This window comes from Podarcis filfolensis, assembly GCF_964270895.1.
Source record: "Podarcis filfolensis genome assembly, chromosome: 5".
NCBI classification, from domain to species: Eukaryota; Metazoa; Chordata; class Lepidosauria; order Squamata; family Lacertidae; genus Podarcis; species Podarcis filfolensis.
In genome coordinates, this window is record NC_139608.1 from 28,471,786 (window position 1) to 28,485,501 (window position 13,716).

General features: G+C 42.1%; 1 protein-coding gene across 1 annotated transcript in view; it reads right to left on the reverse strand.

Moving 5' to 3' along the window:
* Positions 1-3,006: 3,006 nt before the first annotated feature.
* Positions 3,007-13,716, reverse strand: part of COL4A3 (collagen type IV alpha 3 chain) — a 92,554-nt gene continuing 81,844 nt past the window's right edge. Inside the window, exons 45-53 of the mRNA XM_083613677.1 lie at positions 13,452-13,523; positions 13,169-13,288; positions 12,241-12,339; positions 10,761-10,973; positions 9,893-10,070; positions 8,923-9,037; positions 8,480-8,652; positions 4,604-6,406; positions 3,007-4,494 (exon numbers count right to left, since the gene is read on the reverse strand). Of these exons, the coding sequence (XP_083469803.1) occupies positions 6,322-6,406; positions 8,480-8,652; positions 8,923-9,037; positions 9,893-10,070; positions 10,761-10,973; positions 12,241-12,339; positions 13,169-13,288; positions 13,452-13,523 (1,055 nt within the window). The 3' untranslated portion in view covers positions 3,007-4,494; positions 4,604-6,321. The remainder of the gene's footprint in view (positions 4,495-4,603; positions 6,407-8,479; positions 8,653-8,922; positions 9,038-9,892; positions 10,071-10,760; positions 10,974-12,240; positions 12,340-13,168; positions 13,289-13,451; positions 13,524-13,716) is intronic.

Sequence of the window (13,716 nt, forward strand, 5' to 3'; positions counted from 1 at the left end):
GAGCTTAATATCCTGCTAAGGTTTTGTTGTTTTGTAGATCCGCCCCACTTGCTTTCAAAGTATTATATCTTGTGCCCTCAAGCTTTCCCAACGTCAGGGTCTTTTCCAGGGAGTCTTCTCTTCTCATGAGGTGGCCAAAGTATTGGAGCCTCAGCTTCAGGATCTGTCCTTCCAGTGAGCACTCAGGGCTGATTTCCTTAAGAATGGATAGGTTTGATCTTCTTGCAGTCCATGGGACTCTCAAGAATTTCCTCCAGCACCATAATTCAAAAGCATCAATTCTTCGCCGATCAGCCTTCTTTATGGTCCGGCTCTCACTTCCATACATCCAGTGGCGTAGCGTGGGTTGTCAGCACCCGGGGCAAGGCAAGTAATTTGCGCCCCCTAACCCGTGGATTTGCGCCCCCTAACCCGTGGATTTGCGCCCCCTAACCCATGGATTTGCCCTAACCCCAGATGTTGCGCCCGGTGCGGCCGGCCCCCCCTGCACCCCCCACGCTACGCCACTGCATACATCACTACTGGGAAAACCATAGGTTTAACTATACGGACCTTTGTTGGCAAGGTGATGTCTCTGCTTTTTAAGATGCTGTCTAGGTTTGTCATTGCTTTTCTCCCAAGAAGCAGTATATGTATATGTATATGTATATACATGCATTGCACGTTCGCATGCTCAGGGCGCTTCACACACATTACAATCCTACGATAAAAGGTATATCAATTTTTATTATTTTCCGATATTGGAGTTAGGGCTGTGAGATTCGAATCAGTGCTTTCAATCCGGTACACCCATACTTGGGAGGAAGCTCCACTGACCACTGTGAGAACAGGATGCTGGACTAGATGAGCCACTGCACTAGCCTGATCTTACAAACTTAGTGGGACTTACTTCTGAGTAGACTAGCCTAGGATGGTGCTTTTAACCATTATGCTCAGCGAGTGGGATTTCTTGCCTTGCTCTATAGTTCCACCCAAACCCCCAGAAGTATGATCTCAGGAGATATTTCCTTTTAACTTCCACAAGCATAGGCACACTTCAACTAACTGTAAAATGAATTGCAGTCTTGTGTCTACACCCACTGAATTTAATGGGGCTTAGTTACATGTACGCTTGCATTGTGGTTACTGAATTACAGTACATGTATTCCTTTTGGAAATTTATCTGCTTGTGTATTTATAGGTTCTTTTTCAAAACATAATTCTCATGGATTATGTTATTCTCTTCCCTCTTACTTTCCTGTCAATCATTCATTTTGCTTCCACACAGAATAAGTAAAAAATAAGAGGGGGGCATCTCATTGTCTCTAGAGATTTTCTTGTACCCAGGTCTTGTTCTGAGTGAGGCACTTATAATCAAACCCTTAAAAAGAAAAGGCTGGCACCTGCAATTTCCAACGCCACCAGTACAGCCCATTTTTCAGGCAAAGAGGTTTATGACTACTGCAGTGCTGTCCGTTATTATTAGTACAGGTTAGGTGAGGCAGAGGCTGGTTTGGATTTCCAGCCAAAAGTTTTCCAAATAAACCACTCAGATTGCAAAAAAATGTCATGTTCTTTATATTCCCCCCTGCTAGCCCAAATCCAGCACTCAAATGTACACAAAAATGTTGTGCTCTATTAACTTGCATTCAGCCAACCTGCACTTTAAAATGTTTACTAGTACCACAAAATCAAAGTTGTTCAAGGCTGCAGCCCTATGTACACTTGCTAGAGAATAAGCACCCTTTAACTCAGTGAGACTGCTGAGTAACATGCATAAGACTAGGCTTGTAGTTAAGGGATATCCAACCCATAACCATTGGTAATCTGTAAAGAACTCCCTCCTTTGACAATTCCACTGATGCTGCTGAGTTGGGCTACAATTCTTACCATACTTGAATCCCATAGGATTTACTTCTGAGTTGTTAGGCACTGTTTGTTAACTAGCTGATGAATCAGTGTGTTTCAGATATGTTGTTGCATACACTAGATAGTGAGAGTCAAGTACATTAGCCAAAGCTGTTTAAAAGAACCTGTTAGTCTTTCCCTGTGATTGAGCTTCCTAAAGTTCTTTATCAACATAGGGCAGCTATTACAGGTGCTTCCAGTGATCTAAGATGCTAACTTTCCATAGCTTCCATGCGATGCAAAACTCCATATAAACTGGATAAAGAAAAACATGCATTGAACACGCAAAGGTTCTTTATTGAATACTAGCAGCCTTATTATACCTGATGCTGCTCAGGAATTTCAAGAAACAAAAAAATTGATGCAGTTTTGAAGTCAGTCATTAAAATCAGTGCAGCTTGGAAAGGGTTAAGTCTGTGATATTGATTCAAAATGGTGCCCAATTATATCTAAACATAAACAAAATCCTGATTCTGGATCTCAGGAATCATAATACAAAATTTGGTTATGGTAACTGAAGAGGTGTCCAAATGCATATCAAACAGACAACCCCCTTTCCAAAATAAACAGTAGGTGCTGTACATTTTTTTATTTATGGGAAGGATGGGAAACCTATAAACATGCAATGGTCTACTTGTTTTAGGGTTGCTTATTAGCCTGCCCTGGGATCAACTTTGGAGGCTTTCTGTAGGTGTTCAACAAATGAGATACAGCAGATGGGAAGTGGGGAAAGAGCCTTCTTAGTGATTGTGCCTCATCTGTGAAATGGGAGCATCCAGGGAGGTTTTGACATCAAGCATAGGCTTCCTCTGTTATCCCCCATCCCCCCATCCTTTAAGAACTTTAAACTCTTAGCAAATTGGTTTGTATGCTGTTTTTAATTTGTATCTGCTATGTTTTCATCTTTTATTGCATATAAGCTTTCCTTCTAAATTTTAGTTGTAGTGTGGCATAACAATCTATTCTCTATGAAACATGTATTCAGCCAATAGTTAACATTCAGCTAGATATCTGGGGCCTAGGAATTTATGTCCTTTTCCCATGCATCTAATAAGAAGTTTGTGTTTGATTGATTTGTGCTATTGATAAGAGGCCAGAAAGAAGAATATAATTCAAAAATCTGTCCCACAAGACATTTTATTTACTACCAGAACATTTGCATTGACACATCCGATGGCTTGCAGTTACAGAGCATATGAAGTGTTCTTGCTCTACCATATAATGTAATTATCTGTGATGCTATAATGATTGTGGGGTTGTCTTAAGCACTTAATTTTCAGCACAGCAAGCTTTGGCATCAGAATGATTTTGCAGCATTGTTATCACTAAAAGTCCACCACTAAAAGACAGACGCCAGAGTAATTAAGATATAAATTAAATAAAAATGTTTACTTGCAAAAATACCCATTAGTAATGAGAGGGAAATGGCGCACTTGTAGATCTCTAAATCCTTTATTTAGAATTATACATTTACACAAGTATGTAGATTAATGAGATAAGATTATTATTGTTAAATATTGCAGTGCTGATACTTGTGCAAAAGCATTGAGCAACCTTAATGTTAACGTTAATATTTTCCGTAATTTTTTCAAGTGCAATGTTATAAATACAAAACATTGAGAACTACACTTTTATACAAAAAACGTACATAAATTATAATAATATATAAAGACCCTGATCCAATTCCAGCTGTGCTTTGTTGCACACTAATGCAACTGGTGGCCCTAAGCTGGGATTGCCTGTGCAGCCCCCATCATCAAGTTCAACAGGAATTGGATGTACCTTGTCATGAGTTTTTAGATCCAGATGGACATCTGCATTAGCTGTGCATGGAAGTCTCCTTTGCTGGATCAGAATGATGTACCTAAATTTGCACTCCTATACTCACTTTACCTGGGAACAAATCCCACTGAAGTCAATGAGGCTTTCATCTGAATAGACACATATAAGATTGCTCTGAAAGCTCATTGAACACAGTGTGACTTACTTCTGAGTAAATGCATTGGGTTGCAGAGTCGGTTTACTTAAACCACAGGTTCTATATAAACCTTCCCCCAGACAGTACCGCTTGAATTTGCTGAAAAGCTACTACCTTTAGCTGCTTGGGTTTCACTGGATGGACTCTGATTAAATTTGGCTGATGTTTTCAACCACCATTTATGTCCACAAAAGTTATTATTATTAGATTTATTGTCCACCCTTCACCATAAGGCCCCACGGTGGGTCACAACAATGTAAAATACAAACAATAAAACAGTTTAGAACAAATTAAATGTGCAGATACTACCTGATACCTTATAATAGAGACAAAAAGGAGAGGTTTTGCATTTATTGCAGTGGCTAAAGTACCATACAAAATATTCTTGTGGGAGATCCCATTTAAATTTGGTGCACATTTTTGACATCATACTCCAGCCTCATTCTGAATAAGCCTATTCAGCCTCAAAATAAAAATAAAAATTACAAGCACAGCTTCAACACATAGTACAATACTGTATACTAATCATTTGTGCTACATATACAGGCTGAATGAAAACCAATTTTCTTCCATTTCAGTTTCTGGTTGATTATTCTTGTTAAGGGTTATCAGGAGAGTGACCATTTATAGTTTAAACAAAAAAATTTTTTTTCTTCCAGTAGCACCTTAAAGACCAACTAAGTTAGTTCTTGGTATGAGCTTTCGTGTGCATGCACACTTCTTCAGTTTATAGTTTATAGTTTGTCAGTTCTGCATCAGTAGCCTCAGCTGGCGCCGTATTAGGTTAGTCATACCTTAGTCCCAAAGGGATTTAAGGTACTCATGCTTCCCTTGTTCCTTTTATTTCAATGGGATTAAAGCATAGCTAGCTTAATCTGGAACCAATCCAAAGGCAGCATAAATCACGTAAGATTTGCATTTTTTAGGACTCATTTAGTAAGGCTGGCCAAACTACTAACTGAAGTTAGTAGGATCCATTAAATAGGCAAATGTATCACGGATGTATTTAGAGGGCAACTAACCTACAAGTTCATCTTGTAAATTTCTATTGCACTGCTATGAATATGTTAAAATTCTCTTTCTTTGCCAAAGGAAGGGCGACTGGAGAATTATAATTCATTTGATGAACTTTCGAAAGTTTCATGCAGCCCCCTCCCACTTAATTGCTTGTTGCGCCAGAGTTTCAACTTAAATAATATCTGCTTTGGCAACACTTATGTAAACCAACACTACCCTGATTGCTCCATTTTGCAGGTAGAAAAGCACAAGAAAGGCAGCTTGAGCTGTCTTTTTCTAGATTAAAAAGACCGGCAACGCTCTAGTTCAGATTTATACGGACCCAGGAGTTGGCAGAGTTCAGAAGGTGACAACCTTTTAGTTCTGCCAACACAAACAATTTACTCCAAGAAAGTGCTTTGCATTTTACTAGAAACAAAAGCTAAAATATTGCACTATTTCAAATTTCATTATAGTACAGCATTGGTATCTTCAAGTTTACTGTGCAAATACAGTTTGGCTTTAGTTAAGGCACCTGTGAAACTGTAGAGAAAAAGAACACACGCCACCTAGTGTTGGAAACAGAAAGTGGAGGGAAGGCATAGTATCTGATCCCAGCATATCGCATTCATGTGCATTTTGGATAGTTGCACTCTGTGAGTGGAATTCAGCGTCATACTAAGGCAATTGTTCTGTAAGCACAAATATTTCTGCCTGCTAGGTGGAATGATCATCTCTCCTCCCCTGCGACCCATTCCGGGGGTTCTCCTGACCCGAGCAGATGCTTGCATGGGAAGATTCATAGAACTGTAGAGCTGGAAGGGACCCTGATGATCATCTAGTCGAACCCCCTGCAATGCAGGAATATGCAGCTGTCCCATACGGGGATCGAACCTGCAACCTTGGCGTTATCAGCACCACACTCTAACCAACTGAGCTATCCAGGGAAGAAGAGAGTGGGGAAGTCCTATTGCCCTAGCAGGACTTGTCGCACTGGCTCCCACCAGCACAACAACTCACTTGAGTCTGGCCTTGTGTCATACTGTAACTGCTGGAATAAACTAACACAGAGAAGGATGCCTGGGTCACTTGTGCTTTATTATCAGCTAGCTACCTTCAGTAAGAGTGCTGCTGTATGCCGGTTCACCCTGGAGAGCAGGGTCACATATCTGGTCAGGCAGGGGGCAACTTTTCTCTTTGTAAAGGGGAGAGGAGATTGAAAAGCTTCCAACAGTTACACTAAAGCAGCAGAGAGTGCAGCTCTATCCAACATACAAATGAGTGGCATGCTTGGTCCAGAAGCTATGTTTTCCCTGCACTTTCTGTTCCCACTACTTTGTGGAGTGCGTTCTCATCTCTGCAGCTTTTAAAACACCATATTACAAGTTCACAAAACCTTTTTGGTTTATTTTAGTTTGGCGACACAAAACTGGAGCTTCGTTCTCTAATGACTGTTCTGTTTAGCTGGGTCTCCTCATGCAGACTTGGCAGCGACTTATGATTTTTTCCATTTCTCCAGCTTTCAGAGTCTGCGACAATGGTTTCCTTAAAAAGAAAAAGAAAAAACCATGCACATTCTCTAGGGAAGGAAACTCTCCATGTAAAATAAAAACAAAATAGGCTGGTAAACACAGTGATTCCACAAAACTATGAGTCATTGGCTGCATTCCTACATAACACTAAACTGTGGTTTAGTGCTACGTGCAAAAGCTAAAACAAACCTGAGCAAATCCCTTGGCTTATGTACTCTGCTGCCCCTTCTCCTTCCGCTTTTGGTCCCACTTTCAGAAAATCCCAGTTTGCTATGCCATATTAACCAGAGAAGAGGTTTAAAATGAAGGTTGGTTAATAATTCATGCTTTGAAGTTTTCTTAGTTTGAAATTGAATACTTTGTTTTAAACTACAACAGCCTGGTTTTATGTCAGGAGTGCTCTGATGGTGTTTCCTGCTTGGCAGGGGGTTGGACTCGATGGCCCTTGTGGTCTCTTCCAACTCTATGATTCTATGGTTCACACATCATGCTATACCACTGTTTGGCTTAGTGTGGTGTGTGAACCATTCCATGGTTCATATGATATAAAAAGCCAGGAGTCACTGAAAGTGAAACTTAACACAACTGAAGTCTCCTGACTACACAGGAGGTAGAACAAGAGGGAATAAACAAGCCCAAGGCTTTGCTTGGGCTTATTCCACCTCAAATATGTTGCACTTAGTGGCTTAAACCACGATAATTAATAACAGATCATGGCAGTGTCTACTTAAATGGAACTCATAATGGCAGGCAGCTAGCAAAGGACAAATATTTATGTGCTTGTACATGTTAGCAGTGCATTAAAATGTTTAAATGTATGTATGAAAATGTCTCTGCATAAAAAACAGGCTGATAAACACAGTGGTTCCACAAAAGTATGAGTCATTGGCTGCATTCCTACATAATGCTAAACTGGTTTAGTGCTACATGCAGAAGCTGGAACCAGTGGCAGGAGGAATAGGAATAGGTGATTATAATGAAGAAAAACACGGGTTCAGTCTGCATCTATGAAACTCAGAATTATGATAATAATCAGTATTATCTCAAAATGCAAGGTTAGAAACAATTAAATTGCCATGCCACAAAAAGGTACTGCACACTACATGTTAAAGAGGTATAGAGGCAGCCAAACTAATGGCCCACTCCTGTAAGCTGTGGTAGTGGTTACATGGTAGCGGCTCACAGGATCCTACATAGTAATCCTAACAAAGGTTTATGAGGATGGCTGCTCTCCTTATGCTAGTGCTGCCCTGGTAAGGTAAAGGTAAAGGTACCCCTGCCCGTACGGGCCAGTCTTGCCAGACTCTAGGGTTGTGCGCTCATCTCACTCTATAGGCCGGGAGCCAGCACTGTCCGCAGACACTTCCGGGTCACGTGGCCAGCGTGACAAGCTGCATCTGGCGAGCTAGCGCAGCACACGGAACGCCGTTTACCTTCCCGCTGGTAAGCGGTCCCTATTTATCTACTTGCACCCGGGGGGACCGAACGACGGGAGCACACCCCGCCGCGGGGATTCGAACCGCCGACCATGCAAGTCCTAGGCGCTGAGGTTTTACCCACAGCGCCACCCGCGTCACACTGCTGCCCTGGTACTGATGCCACTTTTGCTCCTGTGCTGGTGCCAGCACCCCAACATATACAATTAGAATAATAGATTGTATACAAATAAGTTTATGCAGCTATTGACAGGGTGGAACAGATCAAGAGGTATGGCCTTTGCAGGAGGCATTCCACTGTAGTCAACATAGTGCTATGCAAATAGTTCGGCCAGTGCAAATATTTTTCCTTGCGCAACAGAATGATTTCCCCCTCTCCTCCCCCCAATGTGCTGCCTAAATCCAGGGTACACACCAGGGGAAGGAGAGGGGGAGAGGGGGAGGAGAGGGGGAAATCACAACCCCTTGTGCTGGTGCTAAACCTTGTGCTAGCATGGAAATGTATTTGAATACTGCCCTCCGTCTTCAGTACTGATACAAGTGGAGCAGTTGCTGCTTTCATTGAGCTTTTTTTGTTGGTACCAGAGCTCCTGCTGCATTAGCTGTTCTGTTGTGGTGGCTCACTCACAAAGGAAGGTTAGTTAGCATACCTGAACATTCTTCTTGGGTTTATTGAAGCCAGCCAGAAGCTGTAGGAGTTTGAGTAATAATTGCATGTCCCTCGGCCATGGCATTCAATAAATGGAATGGCGTGAAATTTTTCCAAGCATGATCCTGGAGACGCCAGCGCTTGTCCAGAAGCTTCTGAGCCTGCACCTGTGTACTGTGAGCATACATGTCTTCCATGAAAACCTGTTCACTGGCAATTGTTTGACGATGTGAAATCCACAGCTTAAAACTGAGGCACTATTTGTATCCCAAAATGCAGGAACCACAGTTGCCCATAACAAGTTTTATATAGCAGTTTCTAATTTTTACCAGTATCATGGTAATACGTTTTACTGGCTACTTTTAGGAATTGTTCCCCCACCCCTTCCTACCATATTACTATTTCCAAAGTGCAGTGAGATCCCCCCTTTTCTTTCTTTCTTACCATAACAAAAGAATACCCTTTCCAAACAGACTGCCAGCCTTGAGGACATGGTGGAACTGAAGTGGTTTGGCTGTGAACTGCTATCATCATTGCAGGGCCTTCGCAGACAGTGCATCTACAACATGGCACACAAAGTCATTAGGCGGGAAATAGGCAAGTGCTCGTTTAGGATGCAGCCCACAAATTGACTTTTAGCTATTCACTTTCCCTCTCTCCTGCATTTGCCTTCAGTTACGTTGTTATGTAGACAAATCTAACTAACAATGATATCATTGCTATTAGGAAGAAACTCTACTGTCCCAACAAAACAAAATGGTACTAAAGAGCAGGGCTGCAAAGGGTCACTCTCTAGAGTACCGCCACTTGAATGCCACTGCTGCTGCTGGTGGTGGGGTGTGAAGCATAGGTGGGTTCCCACAAGGCAAGACATAGTGATAATAGCAAGAACCTTTACTGAACTACAGAACTGAACAATAGGGGCAAAGCAACTGCTTATATACATTTCTGGAGGCCTGGGCCACTCCCACTCCCAACGTGATTGGCTGCCTAAACTTCCAAGCTGCAAATCATAAGACAGAATTTAAGAGCCAATGGCAGAGGCCAAAATCCTGAAATGTTCTGTGATTGGATATCATGTATCGAATCAGAACACAGGGGCTCAGAATCCTTAGTCCAGACTCAAGATCAGGCAACACACACCACTGAATACATAACAGCGTGGCATCTTGGAAAATGGGCACCTGGTTGGCAATGAACAGGTGCCTGGTGGGGTGACAATTTTCTGCCCTCCATGCCCCCACCGCCTTAGCAAGTTGTGTCAATTTGCACAATGATTGGGCTGGCCCTGACCTTCTCCACAAATCTGTACTAGAAACAGTTGACAAATCATATTCTACGACATATTTATCCAAAACAAATGAGCAAACAAATCCATGTGAAAACACAAACAGAAAAGGAACACAACTACTACCTGCTAATATAAGGCTCCAAAGCTTTCCCAGAAATTGGTGCCATATCTAATGGCATTGGCTCTGCCGTTGACAGCCAGTATGAATAGTCATTGCGAGAAGCAAATCTGCAAACGTTACTGGGATTACATAATAAAAAAGGCATGGTGGTAAATCTCTGAAGGCAGCTACCGGCTGAACCTAGAAGATTCAGAAGAGAAGCTATGATGAGCTTCTTTGTATAGATCTGTTGCAAAATACGATTTATAGTACAGTAATAAGCAACTAAGACGCTGTAATAGGGGCAACTTCAGAATAACTAGGGGTGGCAAAGTCCCTTTATTAATGCAGAAAGGTTTTAATCCATGCTATTGAGCACCTAAATATAGTGTGACTGGAAGATAAGTGGGAAATATTTTGGAGATTAGACACTACCGTTAGAATCATCCCTCCACTCTAACAAAGGAAATGCAATTGCATGAGATAAAACTTAAAAAGTCGGAAACGATGAGAAGTCAATGTTGCAGCACTTCTGTAACATTTCTGCAACAGCTGTAATAAAGGAGCATACAATACCATGTAAAGAAATGCAGATAGGAACTGAAGTGGCTAAAGGAAAATGTAGTGTCTCTGCTACGCTATTATTTTCCAGGAGTTCTCATCAAGAGAAATAACTATAGGAGGCTACTTTTTCAGGTCTGTTCAAATAAGCACAATCTGCTCCAGGCTGAGTAGCATTAAAAAAAATACTTTTCCTTACATAATTATGTAATCTAAGCCAGGCACTGAGATTTTTTATTCTGTGTAACAACAGAGTTGGTATGGTTGTCCTGCTGAATAAAAATGTCCCCTTTAAAAGAAATCAACTGAAGCATATATTTATAAAAGTACCAAGATCTTGCCCATGTGCTTGCTCGTTCCCTTGTACAAATAGGAGAGAATAACCACTATAGATTTGAGATGTCCCAGATGGACATGACGGAATCTCGGTTGACTGGCTGTGCCGGGAAAAGATGAAGCCCCTTTTGACTGGGCCAGTTAAGCAACTTCCTGGGAATCCAGGGAGTCCCTTAACACCAGGAAACCCAAGCATTCCAGGCAAACCTAAAATAAAAAATAAATAGGTAAGACCAAACAAACAAACAAACAAACCAGATGTATTTGTGTTTTCATATCTGAGAGAGCATGCATGTCAGGGTAGGATATGTCATTTTGGCTCCATGTGCCAGATCTTTATCAGGATCAGCCTCAAGGGGCAAATTTGATTGGTGCGGGACTGCCCTCCTCCATTCAAAATCACCTGTGTGGTTTTGCAAGTCTTATCAGGAGGGAGGATGCCTCAAATGGTGCTTTGCAGCCATTTTGCTCTGGGTCTCTTTAAGCAGGTGGATGGCAGCCGTGGCAGTGGGGGAGGGATTCCCCCATCTCCCCACCACCACCCATCACTAGGCAAAGGGCAAAGGGCTCTAATTTTTCTTCATCAACTGATAAGTGGGAATTACATCCTGTGTGATCCAGGGCAGCACAGCCAATGCGAGATTAAACCCTGCCCTCCCATCCATCACCAGTGATGTCAGCTGATGGGTGGGTACACATGGTTTAGGAAAAATGGCATGGAATAGCCAACTGGACCCCATGGTTGGCCCATGGGCTGGGGGTTCCCCACCCCTGCTGTATGTGAACACAAATTGCACAATTATCATATCTTGGCCAACCTGACCTTGTGCTATCAACACATTAGACAAAAAAAAAGTCACTGTTGGCATACAGTTAGACTTGCCAGATCAAAGCAGGAGAAATAAATTTTACAGAGAAACCTGGTTTTTGTTTTGTGGTGATAGTCTGTAATACAACAAACTGAATGGGAAAGGAAACATTTCTGGGAAAGTGTTAATAATCTAAGGACTGTGGCAGTGCCTTTGTATTTTAAAAAAATGACATCTTCCCTGGCACTACAGACCAATGAAGTAGCTGGAGAAAGCTTCCAGTATTCTACAAATTCTAGACAAACTAAAGAGGGGCAGAGCAATCCTAATGAGGAACCATGAGTCATGGGGCGGTGGATTTATCACTACAGCCACAGCCCAATCCTAGTGGCTGGGGAAGAAGGAGGTGGAAGCAGTGTCCCCTCTACCTCGGCCGCCCCCGGTTGAAGTCAAAGGCAGGTGCGCTATCTGGGGGGAGGGGGGCGAGGACCAAGGGCTCCCTCAAATTTTTCAAGAAGGGGGTCGGGCCCCCTCAAAATTCAACGGTGGCCAATGCACTGCCTACAAGGGATCTTCAGGTATTGCAGGCCTGTGCACTCAAAACTAACTAATGACACAAATGTAATTATTACAGTGTAGCACTATCTATATCTTATTTACAGTACCTTTCAGGCCTTGAAAACCCTTGTCTCCTTTTGGTCCAGGTGGTCCAGGTATGCCAGGTATCCCAAGACGACCTAGCTGGCCCTTTACACCTGGAGGTCCTGGATTCATATAATAAAGCACATGTTAGCATATAGTAAGGTTTCAATGTAGGCACCCTCTGGATTTGTCCTCGGGTTTCAATAACCTATCTGATTTTGAAGCAAACAAGGAATATTTAGATAGCAGGAATATTTTGCTGTGTAGGACATGAGTGACTATTTACAGTAATGAAAAACACCTATTTGTTGCTTTAATATACATTTCAATTTGCAATACCTTTTTTAAAAAATAAAATAAAAATAAAAGGTCCTTCCAAGGCTTGTATTATGTTACTCGTATATAACATTCTGGGCTTAACATTTTAATATATTTTAATGTTTCAAAAGCTTTAGTATTTTGTTGTTAGTGCTGGTTTGTTGCTAGTTGTTATTGTTAACTTTTATAGTTATTTGTATGCCTTGAAAGGGTTTGACCTGAAAACAAAGCCTAGGAATAGTTAAATGAATAAATGCAACTGGACTGCAAATTGCTGCAGATCTATGTGCCCCACTGTGTTTATCTATGCCAGGACAGGGGAATCTTTTTCCATCAAGGGTCACATTTCCTTCTGGGCCACATACCAGCAGTGGGTGGAGCCAGAGAAAAACGTGGGCCGAAGAACAAATGCCAACTTATACAGTAGGCTAGTCTCTGTCTCTCTGTCTCTCTCTCACCTTTCTCTATCTATCCAGACAAGCAAGAGACATGATAAAAGTTAAAGGACCTATTCCAGCCGGGGCAAAAACTTTTATGGTGCCATGTCTTAGGTTATGCAGGACATGTTATCTGGCCCTGATGTTCCTCTCCTCTATTAGATAAAACAGAAGGGAGATATTATGAAACTTGTACCTGGCGGCCCTGGTGGTCCTCTGGGACCTGGATCTCCTGGGCTTCCTAGGTTTCCTGGAGGTCCAGCAGGACCTGGGTTTCCTGGGAAAGAGACAGCAGCCACGGGTGCTCCAGGCAGACCTAGTAAATGAATGGATAAACAACTATTGTTGGTTATTGTATTAAAAAACAAAGGAGATGAGATGGGAAGGTAGACCTAGAGAGATGATGAGGATATGCAAATCCTGCCTTCCTCCCAAAGGAACCACGGGCAGCTTTATAGATACCGGTCAAGTATACTCACCAGGTGGTCCCGTTGACCCTGCAGGTCCTGGTACTCCTATTTGCCCAGGTGGTCCTTGATTACCTTTTTCTCCTGAAAAGAAGACCTGACATTATTAGAAATGAGACAGTCTTGTTAAGAGTTGTTATGAATGATGTTCATAATAATAGGTAGTTTTTTTTTAAAAAAAGTGGAAGCTGTCTTGGGGGCCACATAGAAATGTTTGCAGGCCACATATGGCCGGTAGGCTGCAGGCTAGCCACTCCTGATCTAATCTGCACAATCT